General features: G+C 43.6%; 1 protein-coding gene across 1 annotated transcript in view; it reads left to right on the forward strand.

Moving 5' to 3' along the window:
• Nucleotides 1–15,286, forward strand: part of notch3 (notch receptor 3) — a 52,044-nt gene that overhangs the window by 8,708 nt on the left and 28,050 nt on the right. The window contains exons 3-4 of the mRNA XM_041235726.1: nucleotides 13,724–13,866; nucleotides 14,268–14,603. Coding sequence (XP_041091660.1) covers nucleotides 13,724–13,866; nucleotides 14,268–14,603 — 479 coding nt within the window. The remainder of the gene's footprint in view (nucleotides 1–13,723; nucleotides 13,867–14,267; nucleotides 14,604–15,286) is intronic.

Consider the following 15,286-nt stretch of genomic DNA (forward strand, 5'->3'; position numbering starts at 1 on the left):
GTCTTTACGAAGTGTCGGAAGCGAGAAGAGCCTTTACTTTACACGCTTTAACTGGGCAGACAGCTTCAATTGCTCTCTTCGCACTGAGTCTAGCTTTCATCTTATTTTTATTTTTTTTGTTTCGTATGGACAGTGATGCCACCTTTAACCCCGTTAAGTACCAAATACAAAATCACAAAGCAAGCTGGGTTTGTTTAAGTACTTTGATGCATCACGTTTAGACTTGGCTTCTGCGATTAACAAAATTAGAGTGACAATGTCGTAAAAGGGACAATTAAAACAGCAGGTGGATATGGCCGGTCCGTCAGTGAGGACAATGGCACTTAATAGGATGAGCGTTCTCAAAAAGCAGCAATCTTACGTAAGGTGACCATATGGATCCGTGTTCACTGGGACAGTTCAGGCTTTTCAACTCACAACCCCAGTGCATTCTGGTAAGTGTAGTCCTGCTTCTCTTGAAGGAAAGAATGGTACCTGAGACAGGTAAAACATCCCAGAAGGCATTGGGCTGTGAGTTGAAAAGCCTGAACTGTCCCGCTGAACACAGAGCCATATGGTCAACTTAATCTTACGTGAATCTAAAAAACGTCAATGCTTTTAAAGAGTTTGCATTTGTGTTTGTGAGACCCTACCTTCTCAAGCTGTCTGCGTTTCTGTTTTTTTTTTTTTCTGTAGAGGAATTTTAGAATTCCGTTCCTGTTTTAGTAGGGCCTGCTTGTTTGTTAGCGAGCGCTGTGTGCCAGAGAGTGCGTGTACACGTAAACTGCCTGTAAACCACATTTGCTGTTTTTCTTTCCTTGTCTCAGGAAGGCTGATGTTGTTTTGTTCCCAGCAGAAGAGGCAAGAACAGAAACTTCTTTCCTAATCATATTTGGCAAGACATGTGGAAAGTTATCAAGCATAACTGTTTGTATATCTAAAAATAAAATAAAAAGCTAGCGAGGAGAGCAAGATGCTGGTATTTGTATATTATTAGGTTAAAGTTTTCACATGAAGTCACAAGCTCTAAAATAGTTTTCAGACTAAATGAGCAGTGTTTGACTAATGAAGTGCTAAGCTGAGCTTCCTTCCACAAGTGTGCAAATACACAGACATACAAACGCACACTCCTGCTGAGGGTGATGCGCCACATCTCGGAGTGCCTGGTTGGTATAACTATGGTAAAAGCAAAGCAGCGTTAATATTTAGTGATAGTATAAGGATATGAAACCACAGCAAAGAGCAGGCAAGAATAGTAGAGTACGATAAACTGCAAAAAAGTGCATTCTTTAAATCACACAGCTATGGCCCATAGTTTGCATCAGCTACAATTTTAAGATTGAGACATAAAAATTAATAAATGGGAACAAAATTTAGATCTTTTTATTTAGCATCGGGCAATCAAAGAAACTACAAAATGATATCGCAAAAGTCTACTGCGAGGGGCTCCTGAGTAGCGCATCTAGTAAAGATGCTCCACGTGGAGTGCAGGATGTGCCCTATAGCCTGGAGGCCGCTGGTTCAAGTCCAGGCTATTCCACTGCCAATCATGGACAGGCGTTCCCAGGGGAGCGATGCCTGGGGTGGGGAGGGCTTAGGTTGGCCAAGGTGTCCTCAGTTCACCACACACCACAGCAATCCCTATAGACTGGCCGGGCACCTGCGGGCTTGCCTGTAAGCTGCCCAGAGCTGCGCTGTCCTCTGACGCTGTAGCTCTGGGTTGGCCGCATGGTGGGCCTGCAGAGTGAAAAAAAAAAAGGCTGACGGCACACGTTTCGAAGGACAGCATGTGTCCCTCTTCACCATGGGGGGTGGTAGCAGAGAACTGAGCCAAAAATACAGTTTGTCTGCCAGAAGCCATATCAGTAGTACAGTATTTTATGTTAGATTTCAAAATGTCACATTTTTCAATTTTTGTCACTTACTCGTTAAGTAGATGGAAAACTACAAAGCAGTACGTTAATTCAGTATGTTAACGTAACATTATTCAGCAGCTTTCGTTCGACTTTATGAAGCAAAATTAGTTAGTTCTATAGGGGGTGCAAAACTTTTGGCCACAGCTGTATTTCAGGTATTTCTCACTCAAGTTTGCACCCAAAATAATCTGTTGAAATGAAATAGATACCGCCAATGTAACAAAACAAACAAAATGACTTTTGTTCTCTTAAATGAAAGCAAGAAAATGCAGCAGGGCTTTGATTCCTTTTGCCAAGAAGCTGTTCCATTGCTTTTTATACCAAAAACAATTATGTCATAGTTAAAATTCCACAGCGTGGGAGCAAAGTCCAAAGGGAAGAAGACATGGGCGTTTTATGATTCATTAATTACGTATTATGTACATGCAAAATGCTTGAGGAAAAAACACAAGCTTACCTTATAAAATATACTGCAGTGTACCCCAGCGGGTAAATGCATATGAGATCAGGTTAGACTGCAAAATGCAATCTTGCAAGCTCTTATACCAGTGGGTATTCTATAAAAATACAAGGCTTCTTTGTTGGTGTGCAGCCGTTCTTTGTTAGTCTGTGGTCTGCTTAACTTTATAATATAATCATGCCATGATTATTTGCACAGGGCTATTTATTGATAGGAAAGTCCTATGTTATTGGATTGGAAAGTCCAATACAGATTTTCTGCGCACCCCCTTTGCTTCACTCTTCAGCACGCGAGGCAACGAAAGGGTTAAGAGTTCATGTAAATGGTCCCTGTGTTTCTTTTTCAGCACCAGCCCACAGTGTTTACTTAACAAACACACAAGACAGATCTGGGAGTTTGCCTGATCTTGCTATGTTGGAAATACAGCCTCATTATCTAGACAGTTTTAATATTCCTATATTGCAGGTCTGACCCTGAACGCTCACTCATTTTAATACCCTCCCCGGGGTTGTTTATATCTCATTTTGTTACATGTTATGCTATTTGTCATCTGCCCCCCCCCCCCCCCCCCCCCCCCCCCCCTCCATTATCACTGCTCGCTTCAGGGAAACATTTGATTTCAATTATCCTCCAACTGACTGGAAACAGCGGAAGGCATACTGCAGCGAGCACAGAGCACCCACGAAAAGGAAATAGCAAGTTTAGGAAAGACATTGCTTTGGCAAAGAAAATATTTTCCCATCGTGCCGAGGGATCTGTGGTCTGGGCTGGTGGTCTTGATGGGCCAGCCTGTCAGTAATATGATGGGTAATTCTTGCATGGGGCTTTTGCAAAGAGAAGGCTTTTTTTTTTTTTAATTGTATTCTATCAGTAGAAAAGATCTCTGTCTTGAAAGCACTGGTTTTATGTGACCTTGACTTTAATAGCCCTGTACGTTGGGCTGCTTTCGTGCATAAAGGTTGCATGTTGACTTTTATGGGTGAAACTAGGGGGCAGGGAGGCAGTGTGGCTTAGCTAGGGAATAGTGCATAGATAAGCAGTGTGGCCTAGTGGCTAGAGCCAAAGGATTGTGAGGTAAGCAGAGTGGCTTAGTGGTTAGAGCCGAGAGACTGGTGCATAGGTAAGCAGTGTGGCTAGTGGTTAGAGTGGAGAGACTCACAATTGCTGCTCTTGGATCTGTTGAAACCTGCACGCCACTAAAAAAGCATGAGAAGATACCACTTCCCCAGAGCGACAGTGTTAACCAGTTCGAAGATATTCTCCGCAGAGACCCAGCTTGTGTCCAATCTTCACCACTGAGTCCTGGCAACGCTAGCAGCCTGGAATTCCCTTTGGGGTTCAGCGGTGTGGGTTGCTAATGTCAGTTTTTTACCATGTTGTGTCGTTTAAGATCAAAGGGTGTGGTGTTGCAGGAAAAGCAGCATATTTGCTAGAATCCAAATGTGAAGGCGTTGGTGGTATTGTAGGTAGACTTCGCTGTGGTCTGGGCCAGAGAGGGTACTGGTTTGGTTTCTCCTGTAAAGGTCCCAAACAAGAATCGATACTTTGTTGAGGAATGGTTTTAATTAAGCACCCAGACATAGAGATTTATTGGTATTATTATCATTATTATTTTTGAAAATGAACCACATTTCTTATGACTGAGTCATAGACCACCCAAGTATGATCAGCACTAAAGTTAAAGCCTCTGTTCTCAGGGTTTGCTGAAGACTCACTGGCTTTGGTGTAATTTCAGCCCCCTTCTCACTCCCGACCACCCCCTCCCCCTCCCCCCCTCCCCCGGCAACCTGCATTCAGACCAGCGTGGGCTGTCTGTCCCAGATGTCTTCTTTAATCTGTGTTGCAACTTAAAGACAGGGTTAAATACCATCGCTCCATCCATTCATTCAGTCTTTTTATTATCTTGTTTAACAGTGCCAATAGGATCTGTAAATGTCACGAAGCAGACATGGGATTAAAGTCTCAAGTGAAAGCCAGCACAATGTTCACCTCCCCACAGCATGCCGATGTATTGTCTGAGCTCAGACCCGAAGGGTACTGGAGGGGAGAGAGAAAGAGGCGAAATTCATCCACCCGCCTCCCCCTTACACTACCCTACAGTACAGCGTGCTTTCCCACCTTATTCACATACTAGTCAAGACAACCATATTAATAACTGGTTTGTGTGTGACCCTGAGCAAGTCACTTAACCTCCTTATGCTCTGTCTCTCGGGTGAGACGTTCTTGTAAGTGACTCTGCAGCTGATGAAGCGCTTTGTGATGGTGGTCCACTATGAAAGGCGCTATGTAAAGATTTATTTTATTTGAAACTGTAGAATGTTTACAGTGTAAGGTTATTTGTTCAGTATTTATCAGGGATGCAAATAAGACTCCCATTGTGTAGATCCATTCTTGGTTTTACTAGAAGTTTAATAATAAGACACACCTGAGCTTGTTACCTGTACACACTGTGGCTAATCAAGCTGGTATTAAAACCTGGAATGGGTGAAAAGTCTATGCAATAGGAGTCTTATTTCAATCCCTTTTTATTCAAATTCTTTTCCACATACACATTGATGGTGCCGTGAACCATGTAAATACTAGAGCTCTTTAAACAAGGACATCTCGCCGTGATGGCTTTCCAAATATTCCAAGAAACATTCACGCTTCAATTCAATCCTAAAGTTTAGGAAAGGCCTGGCCCGGACCCAGCTTGGTACCAATCCGAATCTTTACCGGCCGTTATGCACCGTGGTCTCACTGCTCCTGATAACTCACTTTTGCCATGGTGGTGAAAGTTTTAACAGTTTGAGAAAAAAATGCTCCTCCCAACCCCTAAGCTCCAGCTCACCACAGTCCTGCAGTTTCTCGTGCAGTAGACCTGAAAGGCAGGCAACACAGCGTGTTGAACATTCCCTGCAGAGCGCAAGAATCCAATGACAGTTGCACTTAAAAAAAATAATAATAATAATGTTGCATGTAACATTATAACACTGTACTGCAGAATATACCAGCCATGTCCATGAATTCAGTAGCTTGCTACTGATCACTGTGCAGAACCCTAACACCACTGCATTATATAATTACCACATTTTATTAAAATTTCGCCACAATTTGCAATCCCACCCAAATACAGAACACCTGCACTGAAGATCATTTGGGGAGGTTCGGCACAAAAAAACAAAAGCAAAATTAAAAACAGGTTTGCCAACCATGCTGTTTATTTTCAAGTCTGGTTTTAGATCTAAGTGCATTGCTTCAGAATGCTTTGGCAACAGCAAGAGTAGACATTCATTTTAGGATTGTGGTTCGAATGCAGTGCGCGAGGGTGACCCTTGTCTTCAGTTTATGATTTCCCTGAAGCCAATATGTGGCATTAGGCAACAGGGTTTGTTTTTTTTTATCTTCTGAACAATAAGTAACCATCCGTGGACCTTTGAATGCAATTAACTCATTTTAGACAATAAAGTATGAAAAACTTGTTGTTTAAAGTTAGAGAAAAACTAACATTTTAAGTTATTATTTTTTTTTAATAATAATAATGTTTTTTTTTTTTTTTTTTTTTTTTTTAAAGCTACAAATAAATCGCGCAAAACCATGGTTAATCTGTGCCTGTGCACTTAGCGTTTTTATAGTCACTCCGAGCAAAAGATAAATATCAAGATGAAAGAAACAACATGACGTATGACACAAATGCAAATGTTGCTGAAGACCTTTATACTTTGAAGTGGAAACGCCCGGTCAATGGTAACTCGAGTCAGGCTTCCACTATTAATGTTATCATCAGCATCTAACTACCCCGCCCACCCTCTTAAAAATAAAAGCACGCTGCAAAAAACAAAACAAAAAAAAAAAAACAATGGCAGCGCTAAAGAGATTACATTTTAACTTCTTTAAAAAATGAAGCCGCTCAGGATAGGAGCAACCGTGCCATTTCTTCCTCAGTGTGTGTGAAACAGTGGGAGAGCCCTGTCGAATGCTCCCCACCCCCCCAATCCTTGCTCTTGGTTGGCATGGCGACCACCGAGGCCTGTTTGTTCTGCTGCCCCTTAGGCCTGAAAATCTAGCTGAGCGCTGAGTTCACCACACACCAACCGCAGACAATAAAGTGCTGATTACCCTAGGCCTTTTATCTTGACTCACACAAAAAGAAGAAATTTGCCCTCCCCCAAAACTCTTAGTAAAGGGTGGGTAAAGAATAAATCTACCTCTAATAACAAATCAATAACAAATGTACTACCAATGTGTGTGTTTTAGGCTAAGGGTGAAGGGAGAGAAAAGTGGTTGTATTTATTTTTTTAGTTTCTGTGGTGAAGTATTGAAAACGAGCCTGATGCTCTCACAACAGAACCCTGCTTTCCGTGAGGCGTAGGCCCAAAACTACAGCTGCAGTGGGAGGGGGGGGGGGGGGGGGGTTGCTAATAGAAGTTCTATTGATCTGGAACAGTGTGGATTCTACGGTTTGAACACTTTTAAGCTTGCCGTATGTAGTCAACTTTAAAGTACTGTATAATGCACTTCTTAGAATTTTGTTGGCCCTTCTGTAGTCCATAAGGCTGAAGACGCCTGAAGGTCCAGGTTTTTGCCACAACATCGTTCGGTTCCTGGCAGATTGCCAGGGCTTCGCCTGATTCTCTGGGAAGCAGTATTTGGTTATCGAGGCTTATCACAAATCTCAAAAACTGGGTGGTTAATTGGTTTGCTAAGAACTGGTTTATAACTTTGTGTTGACGTTCTTTAGTGCACAAAGAGCCTTATATTGGTCACATGTATATATTGAAAAGAAAAGCTGATCGCTGAGTTAAAGATCAATTCAGGTGAGCCCACCAGGGATGTTTAAATAAAAGCAGGTATGGACTCCGCTGGGAGACCAGGGCAGCCTGGGATTCAGTCCCAGTTTCTCAAGGCAGATTCGGGGATGCTTAGTGGCAGGTGGGCTGCTGGGCTTGTTCTCAGTCTGGAAGCTCTCCCGCAGGGAACATTCATGGGTCAGCCAGGGGGAGTGATCCACAGACTGTGAATTCATTTAGGGTTCACTGACAGAGCGCACCTGAAACCCACATTGGTAATAACTAATAAGTAACTGCAAATCAACCCAAACTGACAGAAAGGCAGCCACGCAAAGCTGGCTCAGAATTGAGAAATAATCAAAGTGTTAAATAAATTTGGTGACTGACCCCTCCCTCCTCTTTTGGCTGTTTGTCTTCATGTCCCATCAAAATTTCTCCAATCTTAACCTCTTAACCTCTAGACTCTATTGACCTAGCTGCCTGTCAAGAGCCAAGCAAGAATATTAAAATACCGTCAGTCAGCACCTGTCATCCGCACCAAGTTCTTTTGCAGGTGAACGGTGGTTGTGCTTTAGTTACAGTGGTTTTTAATGGACTATTGAAAGGGTAGTACTGTAGAGATGGGATCAGTTCTGCTGTAGGGAGTCCTGAGGCATAGGTTCTGTGTCAGCAAACCATTCCGTCTGTGCAAACTAGCTGATGGTCATTTGGCTGCGTTGTGGTTTATCTCGCTGCTCTGTCCTGCTGTCAAGATAACAGGCGACCCTTGGGTGTTAATTAAAGCGCCCTTGAGCGTCAAAGGTAAACAGTCACACCTCAAAGGGGGAAACGTTGAAGCCTTTTTTGAGCAAATCTGGTACTGGGTTACAATGTTAACCGACATTTGTATAAAAAGCTGCAAGAAGTTATTACAAACTGAACAGCTAGACCGCATCACAAGCATCCCATCTTGAATGACTACAGTATCACATTTAAAAGAGGCATAAAACGCTAGCAAATTTCAGCGGTTGCACCCAAAAAGAGTGGTGCAGTGTTCAATCAGCCTGGGTTGAGGTTTCAGGTGACACTGCAACCCCAGAGGATTTCATTCCTGTGACAAGCCGACACCGCTGTCTCATCCTTGAGTTTAATCTCTGCGGATCCGCAGTGCGTTACATGACCAGCAGATGAGAACAGCCAGCTTCTTGTTTTCAGTCCATCAGCCCTGTAGCATGCTTGCGTGGGGAATCAAACTTCTTTATCTTTACGCCGGCATGGATTTTGTTCCTTGAGGGAGACGAGACGAGCAATAAAACCTGAATTAATAAACGGCTGGTGTTTGAGACAAACGCACGTTTCAAATATAGTTACCATATTCTCAAGAGGACGGAGAGGTCAGCGTTTTGCTCAGCTTGAAAAGCCGGGCGGCGTTTCAGTTTTAAGACAAAGGGAGACACGTGTGTTATACTTAGGAATGTGCTGCACTTTTATTGTCTGAAGAACAAACAACTAACTGGAAGGGTTTCCAAACTAATTCTCTTCTGTGTGAAAGCAGTTCGGAAACGCAAGTCCGATTGGCTAGAACGAAACTCCAAAATGATCTCGCAAAAGTCTACCGGAAGCCATGATGGTAGTAAAATAATTCATGTTAGATTTCGGAACATCAGATTGTTTAATTTGTTTCAGTTTTTCATGAAGCGGTGTGTAGTTCAATATGTTAACGTAACATTATTCAGCGGGTTTCATTTGACTTTATGAAACAAAAGATGTTCATTGTATAGGGTGATGGAGAACATTTGGCCATAGCTGTGCCATTTCAGCAAAGGCAGCTGTTTTAATTTGGTTCTTTCAGCATTTTATAGTTTTGTTTTTGAAAATACATTTCAGCAGCTGATCCAAGGACATGCATATTTTACTTACAACTCCCCCAGAAGCCATGTCTCTAGAACTGAAAGCAGTCCATTAATCCACTGTACTGCCTCAAACTCCAGCGTTTAAGTTTTTGGATACTTACTGCAATGGAGGACCTATTAACTAGCACTGAGAGTTCTGAAGTTTACACCGTCTGAATTCTGAAGGAATTTTTAAAAGTTGTTTTGAACGTTAGGCTGAGAGCGGCCCAAATTTGATTTACACCGCGTGTCAAGTTAATGCTACGGAGAGGTTCCTCGTTAATGATGACAGATGTTAACATCTGCGGCACACAGCCTGCAGCTGTCAGGCTCTGTCCTTGTACCGCTTCTCTCCAGACTTGTTGAATGGTGAAACTGCAGTTCGATTGGTGCGACGGTTATCCAAAATTTGTTGCACAGGTATTCCGTCCAAAGGCTCTGTTTCGGAGTGGAAAAGTCCCAGAACGACCCCGAGCTACAATCAGAACCGAATCCACGAAAGAAAAAGGGGTTGCTTTATAATCGAGGCAATAGCGCCAGTACTTCTTTGTACAGAGAGCTTTAGACTTTGAGGCCATCGCAGCATGGCAATAGTTTTAAAGAACTGTCTGAAGCTGGCTGAGAATCATCAACGTTGGAGGTAAATAGCTTTCAACTCCACAAAACTTTTCAGAGCAATTAAAAGTTTCATGTGTGTGAGGGGTTTCCTTAACAGCTTAGAGAAAGAAACTATCTAATTAGTCTCTGAACTTTCAGGCATGCTCTGCAGGCTTGTTTAAAATACTCCACTCCGTTAATAATCGTCTTTGCCATACGTTTTTCATCATTGTGCGCTACCGTGCTTTACCCTTTCACGTTACTGTGTTTCACAGTGCTGGGTTACAGCTTGTAAAGTACTAGGGGGATATTATAATGAGGTCCAAAGGAACGTTGCATTCCATCCAGGAACGTTTAAAACAAATATCTATTTTGCTACTGCCTGCCAGCTGCCTGTGCTTAATTGGTGTCAGCTTAATCAGTTATTCAGCTTACTGACTTGGGGGAGGCGGTAACCAGAGCCCATATGGGCTATCTCTCTTTGTTTTAACCCTTTGCTTTCCTTTAACCCAAGCCTGTTATCACAAAGACCCCCCGTGGTTGCAGTGTTCTATCCAGGCTACAACTCTGACCTCTGCAAATACCAGAGGGGAATCTGTCCTTAATTAAGGACTACAGTATGAAACAATGTATTGTATTTGCTATCTCCAGGTGCGTGCAGAATAAAACAGCTTCTTCAAGTTACGGTTTTAAATACTAATTAACGCTTGATATTGCACGCTTTATGACAGGATTGACGAACCCCTTGCATGCATTTAAAGTTATTAAGCAGAGACCAGAAGGAGGAAAAGTGTTGTAGTTCTGCTTTTTATAGGGTCATAAACCAGGGGATGCATGCATCACCCAGGGCTGTAGAGATCTGGAGATCTACATAGCGTTCAAACTCTGTTTTGGTTGGTTTAGTAATTAATATGCCTGCAAGATAATTTGGAGCACAAGGAAACGCAATGCAATTTGAGTTGTGAAACGCGGGATACAGTTATTGGCCACCTATCGGTTATTGTTAGAAGAGGATAGCGCTGTTCCTTAGTTCTGTACTGGGTTTGGAAGACAGCCATTGGAAATGCCAAGTCAAACAGTGCTTGTTTGCCTGGACGCTGCTTGGACAACAGTGAGTTTAATCCCTCTGGCTTGTCTAATACTTCTTGTCTGTTTTATAGTTTGAACCCTCAACACCAGACTTACAGAATAATATTTTTAATATATATATTTTTTAATGTAACCGACAATGTATAAACAAAGTTCTGTTTTTGTTCCCAGAGACAACACTAAGGTTCTTTGATTAAATTAAATTCCTAGATGATTTAAATTTAATACCACTAATAAATGAAGCTATTGTGAGTGGGAGGTGGAGGGCAAGTTTGTCCAGTGTCGTGTAACTTGGGGTGGGGGAACCTTCTAATGTATCACTGCAATAATGCCCCCTCCCCCAGGAGATGTCCAGATTCCAGACATAGTTAATTTGCTTCTAGATAAATCCAGCCATACCATGATAAATAGCATGTTGGGGGTTGGGCATGACAGGGGTTACCGCTTCTTTCTTCCATTTGATTGGTAGGGTGTCAGGCTTGCTCATTCGCCTGTGAGGAAACCATGGCGACTGGAATCTGGGCCTACAATAACATGGCTGGGAGTTTTCAGTGAGGGAGACAGGGATTACTGAAAAGATGACATGCCCGCTGGGGTGAAGGAGGGGGGTGTTGGAAGTTGGAAGGGGAGCCACCCCCCCCCCCCCCCCCAAACCCGCACTCCCCACCCTACCCTTCTCTCTTAACCTGGGTTATCACATTCAGACACGTGACCCTTGACTTTTGACCTCTCTCTCTTGTTGGATGTTGAATCCAAAATGGTGGTGGAAGGGCACCATGATTACACAGGACTAATGAAGACTGCGTCCTGCTCGGACAGACAGCACTGAACAACACAGTGCAGGGGGCATTTGTGTAGTAGGCTGCCCACTGCAGTATAACGCTCTGGGAATTCCCGCTATACATCAACTGGGCCCCACTGGGTTGGGAACGTGTGTGGTTGCGTATCGATGAAGCGTTGTCACACACTGCTGAGTTTGTTCTTCCTGGCGTTTGATTTTCCGGTGATGCTCAACAGAAAGCCACTGCAGCAGTCCGCCAAAAAGAAATGACAAAGAGTCCGCCGTCTTCAATTGCAAACCACGTCACATTCACAAATCAAAGTAGTGCAATGCACAAGAAATAATTGACATTTCCATAACTTCATAACCCGAGTTCTTCAGAAGAGACGGAGCTGCAGAAACGTTGAGGTTAAGCCAAGGCATTGGGTCTGGAGATGTCTCCAGTCCGGATGAGGAGCTGAAGGGTGATTTATATACGGTTATTATTTCCATGTGGTTTATTTTTGCTGCAGATGCTCAGTTTCATGTGCTTCGCATTAAAACCGAAAAATTCATCTCCAGTGCAGAAAGTGCTTGGCTGTTGCACAGCCAGCATTGTCACAATCCTGTACAGTGTTAGCTTTTAAAGTTTATAGTGCAGACTAGTCAACAAAAACCAAGAAACATTAAACATTAGCCAGTCCTTTCAGACCGCCAGGTTATTGAGTAATTAAAGCTGTATGCAATTACTTGATAAGTCCCATTTTATGAATTTATAACAGAAACTCATAGTCATAACATAGTCTGTGATAGTAGTACAGCTGTGGCCTAATGTTTTGCATCACCTTGCATTAGAAACTTTTTTCAAGAAATAAACCACATCTCCCATGCTTCTGCCGTGTTTTAGCCGTGCTTCAGAAGCTAATTCCACTGTTTCCATCGTGCTCAGCTCCATTACAAGCCGACGGTACACTGCACTCAGAAACCTTGCAGAGCTCCCAGACTTCGCTGGTCACTGCTGTCTTTCAAAGCTACTGGTAACAAAACCGTGAAGATGTGCCCGTGAGTCAGAGCTGACTGTGCTAGTGAGTTCCAGACAGAAGCTTAGAGCTCCAGCCTGGCAAAGCTGTTTTTTTTGACAGACCGGCTTCGCTCTTATTCAGCTGTTACCAAGTGTTCAACCAAGAGCTTGGAGGGGTGGGGGGGTGGGGTGTCTTAATTTTGTTATGGTTGCAACTGGACACAGTTGTGACATTTAGTTAAGAGTACAAGCAAATTTAACCCCAAGTTTAGTGAAACACAAGCACACCGCATGTAATAAATACATTTCCCAAATAATTCATTTTGACTGCAATTTCGGGTCTTCTAAAGATAAGGTCTTCTGCTATAAAAGACAAAGGAAGCGTAGTAAGTTCTTGTGTGTTTTTTTTTTTGTGCTGTTGCTGCCTCAGTCCAATAAGTAAAGAATGTGGTTGTGTGTCTGGAGCTAAGTGAGGAGACACAGCTGTGGTACAGTGGGAATGAGCAGGTCTTAGTAGGGGCTGACAGTGTGGGAAAATCCCCCACCACCACCACAAACCCCCCTCCCCTTCAGAGCCTGAAACCCGACCGCCACACTTTGATAAGAACAAGCTGCCAGGATCAGTGGCAGTGTGCGTATGTTTCAGATCCAAGGAGGGACTGTCTCCTCCCTCTGTTTTGGAGTTGAAGCAGGGGCTCGTAACTTTGCTGTCTTTCTGAACGCTGCCAAAATCTGATACAATCTCGTGGAGTGTTGGGGGGGCGGGGGGCGCAGGAGATTTACAGCCTATTATCTGACACTCCACATCCGCCATCTCAACCTACAGCCTTTAAATCATCACTGGCTCCATAAACTAGCTGTTCAAAAAGGGAACACTTGTCTGCTGTTAAATTGGCTTGGAAGCTTAAGTTGGGGAATTGGGGAATTTGAGATACCCGCTGGTAAAATAAAATACAGCAAAGGACACTGCCTCTACTTTATGATGTTATGACTTGCCTTTAATAAAGGGATGTATATAAGGCTCAGAAGAGATAAAGCGCGGTGTAAGCAATGTAAAGACAAGCACGGTAAATCAGTGTGGTAAAGCACAACGAAAACCACGGTAGGGCACGGGTGTGAAAAGTTGGATAACTGCACGTTTGCAGCGCGTGTGCTTTGAACTGGGGATCGGACTGCCTGGCTTCTTTTAAAGTCTGCTTATCGCGCTAGGGTTTCAGAACGCCAGTTTTAATCACGTTGTGTTCCTCTCTTCGTCGCGTAGGTGTCGATCGAGCTTCATCGGAGAGCTCTGCCAGTTTCAGGACCCGTGCCACAAGTCCCCTTGTCTGAACGGAGGGCGTTGCAGAAGCTCAGTGGTGGATGTAGCCGTGCAGCACACCTGCACATGCCAGCGTGGGTACAGAGGTAATTCAAAACAAGAAGCACGCATCAATGTGTTTATACCTCTTTAACTAAATGTACTTTCTAGTAGTAGTATTATTTGTTATTATTTAGCAGACACTTTTATCCAAAGAGACTAGGGGGTGATCTATGCATCACAACTGCGGCTGCTTGAGTCACTTACAATAGGACCTCGGTTTTACGTCTCATCTGAAGGATGGAGCACAAGGAGATTAAGTGACTCGCTGAGGATGACACACAGTGTGTCAGTGGCTGGGATTGAACCGGCAACATCCTGGTAACAAGCCCCTTTTTTAACCACTGAACCTCCAAGCCAAAATAAGGGAAAAAAATAATTGTATTTATACCTGTTTATGTTTCCGTGGCAAAAATCGAGCTCACTCTGTATCTCTCCTCCTCCCCAGGGCAAGACTGCTCCCTGGTTGACGCCTGCGCCACCAACCCCTGCGCCAACGGTGCCCGCTGCTCCAACTGGAACAACCGCTACAACTGCTCCTGCATGCCCGGCTTCCAGGGCAAGAACTGCCGCAACGACGTGGATGAGTGCAAGACCTCCGGCGTGTGTCTGAACGGGGGCGCCTGCCTCAACACCCCGGGGTCATTCCGGTGCCATTGCCAGCCAGGCTTCTCCGGACGGGTGTGCGAGATCGCCTCCATGCCATGCGCCCCCTCGCAGTGTCTGAACGGGGGCACCTGCCGCCAGACCGGAGACCTGACTTACCAGTGTGCCTGCCTGCCAGGTAACAAGCCGTCTCTGCAGTGCGGTTCTGTAGTTTGATCTGTTTTTATTTCCGGATTGTAGCATTGATCTTAAAGATTAAGGGGTTCTGAAAAATTCAGCATTACACGTCCCCACGTGTTGCTACAGCTGTTTAAATAAAGCGCCTGTGATTTTTCACATCCCGACAACTTTTTACACTTTAAAGCCTGTTTCAGAGTTCTTTTCAAAATTATAAAAAAAAAAAAATCAAACAAAATACCTTTGTCATTCGGGTTTAAAGATCTGAACGAAGAGAATAACCACAGAGGCACTCTAATGACCAACTAACTAACTCTACTCTACACGCAATAAAAATGCAGAGAATTTAGGTCCTCAGAAAATCAGCTATTGACATCCGACACTCATCAGACCATTCCACAGACCCAATTATCTCCTGTTTGTATTTCTGCCGTCCTCAACATGTTTTACCAATTAGCCACGGGTTTAAATAAATATTTAGTTGCTGCTTGAAACAAGAAACCGGGCTGCATAACATTTTAACCAATGAAGTGCCATTGTCCTCATTCGAGGACAGGCTAGCTACTTCGTCATTTTTTTTGGAGTGTTTTAACTGGCGTCAGTTTTCTCTTTCACTATGTTGTTCTGATAACTTCATCTCAAAAAGTCTAAATATAATGTATCAAATGATGTAAATACAGCTTG

Source organism: Polyodon spathula, chromosome 38 (genome assembly GCF_017654505.1).
Source record: "Polyodon spathula isolate WHYD16114869_AA chromosome 38, ASM1765450v1, whole genome shotgun sequence".
NCBI classification, from domain to species: Eukaryota; Metazoa; Chordata; class Actinopteri; order Acipenseriformes; family Polyodontidae; genus Polyodon; species Polyodon spathula.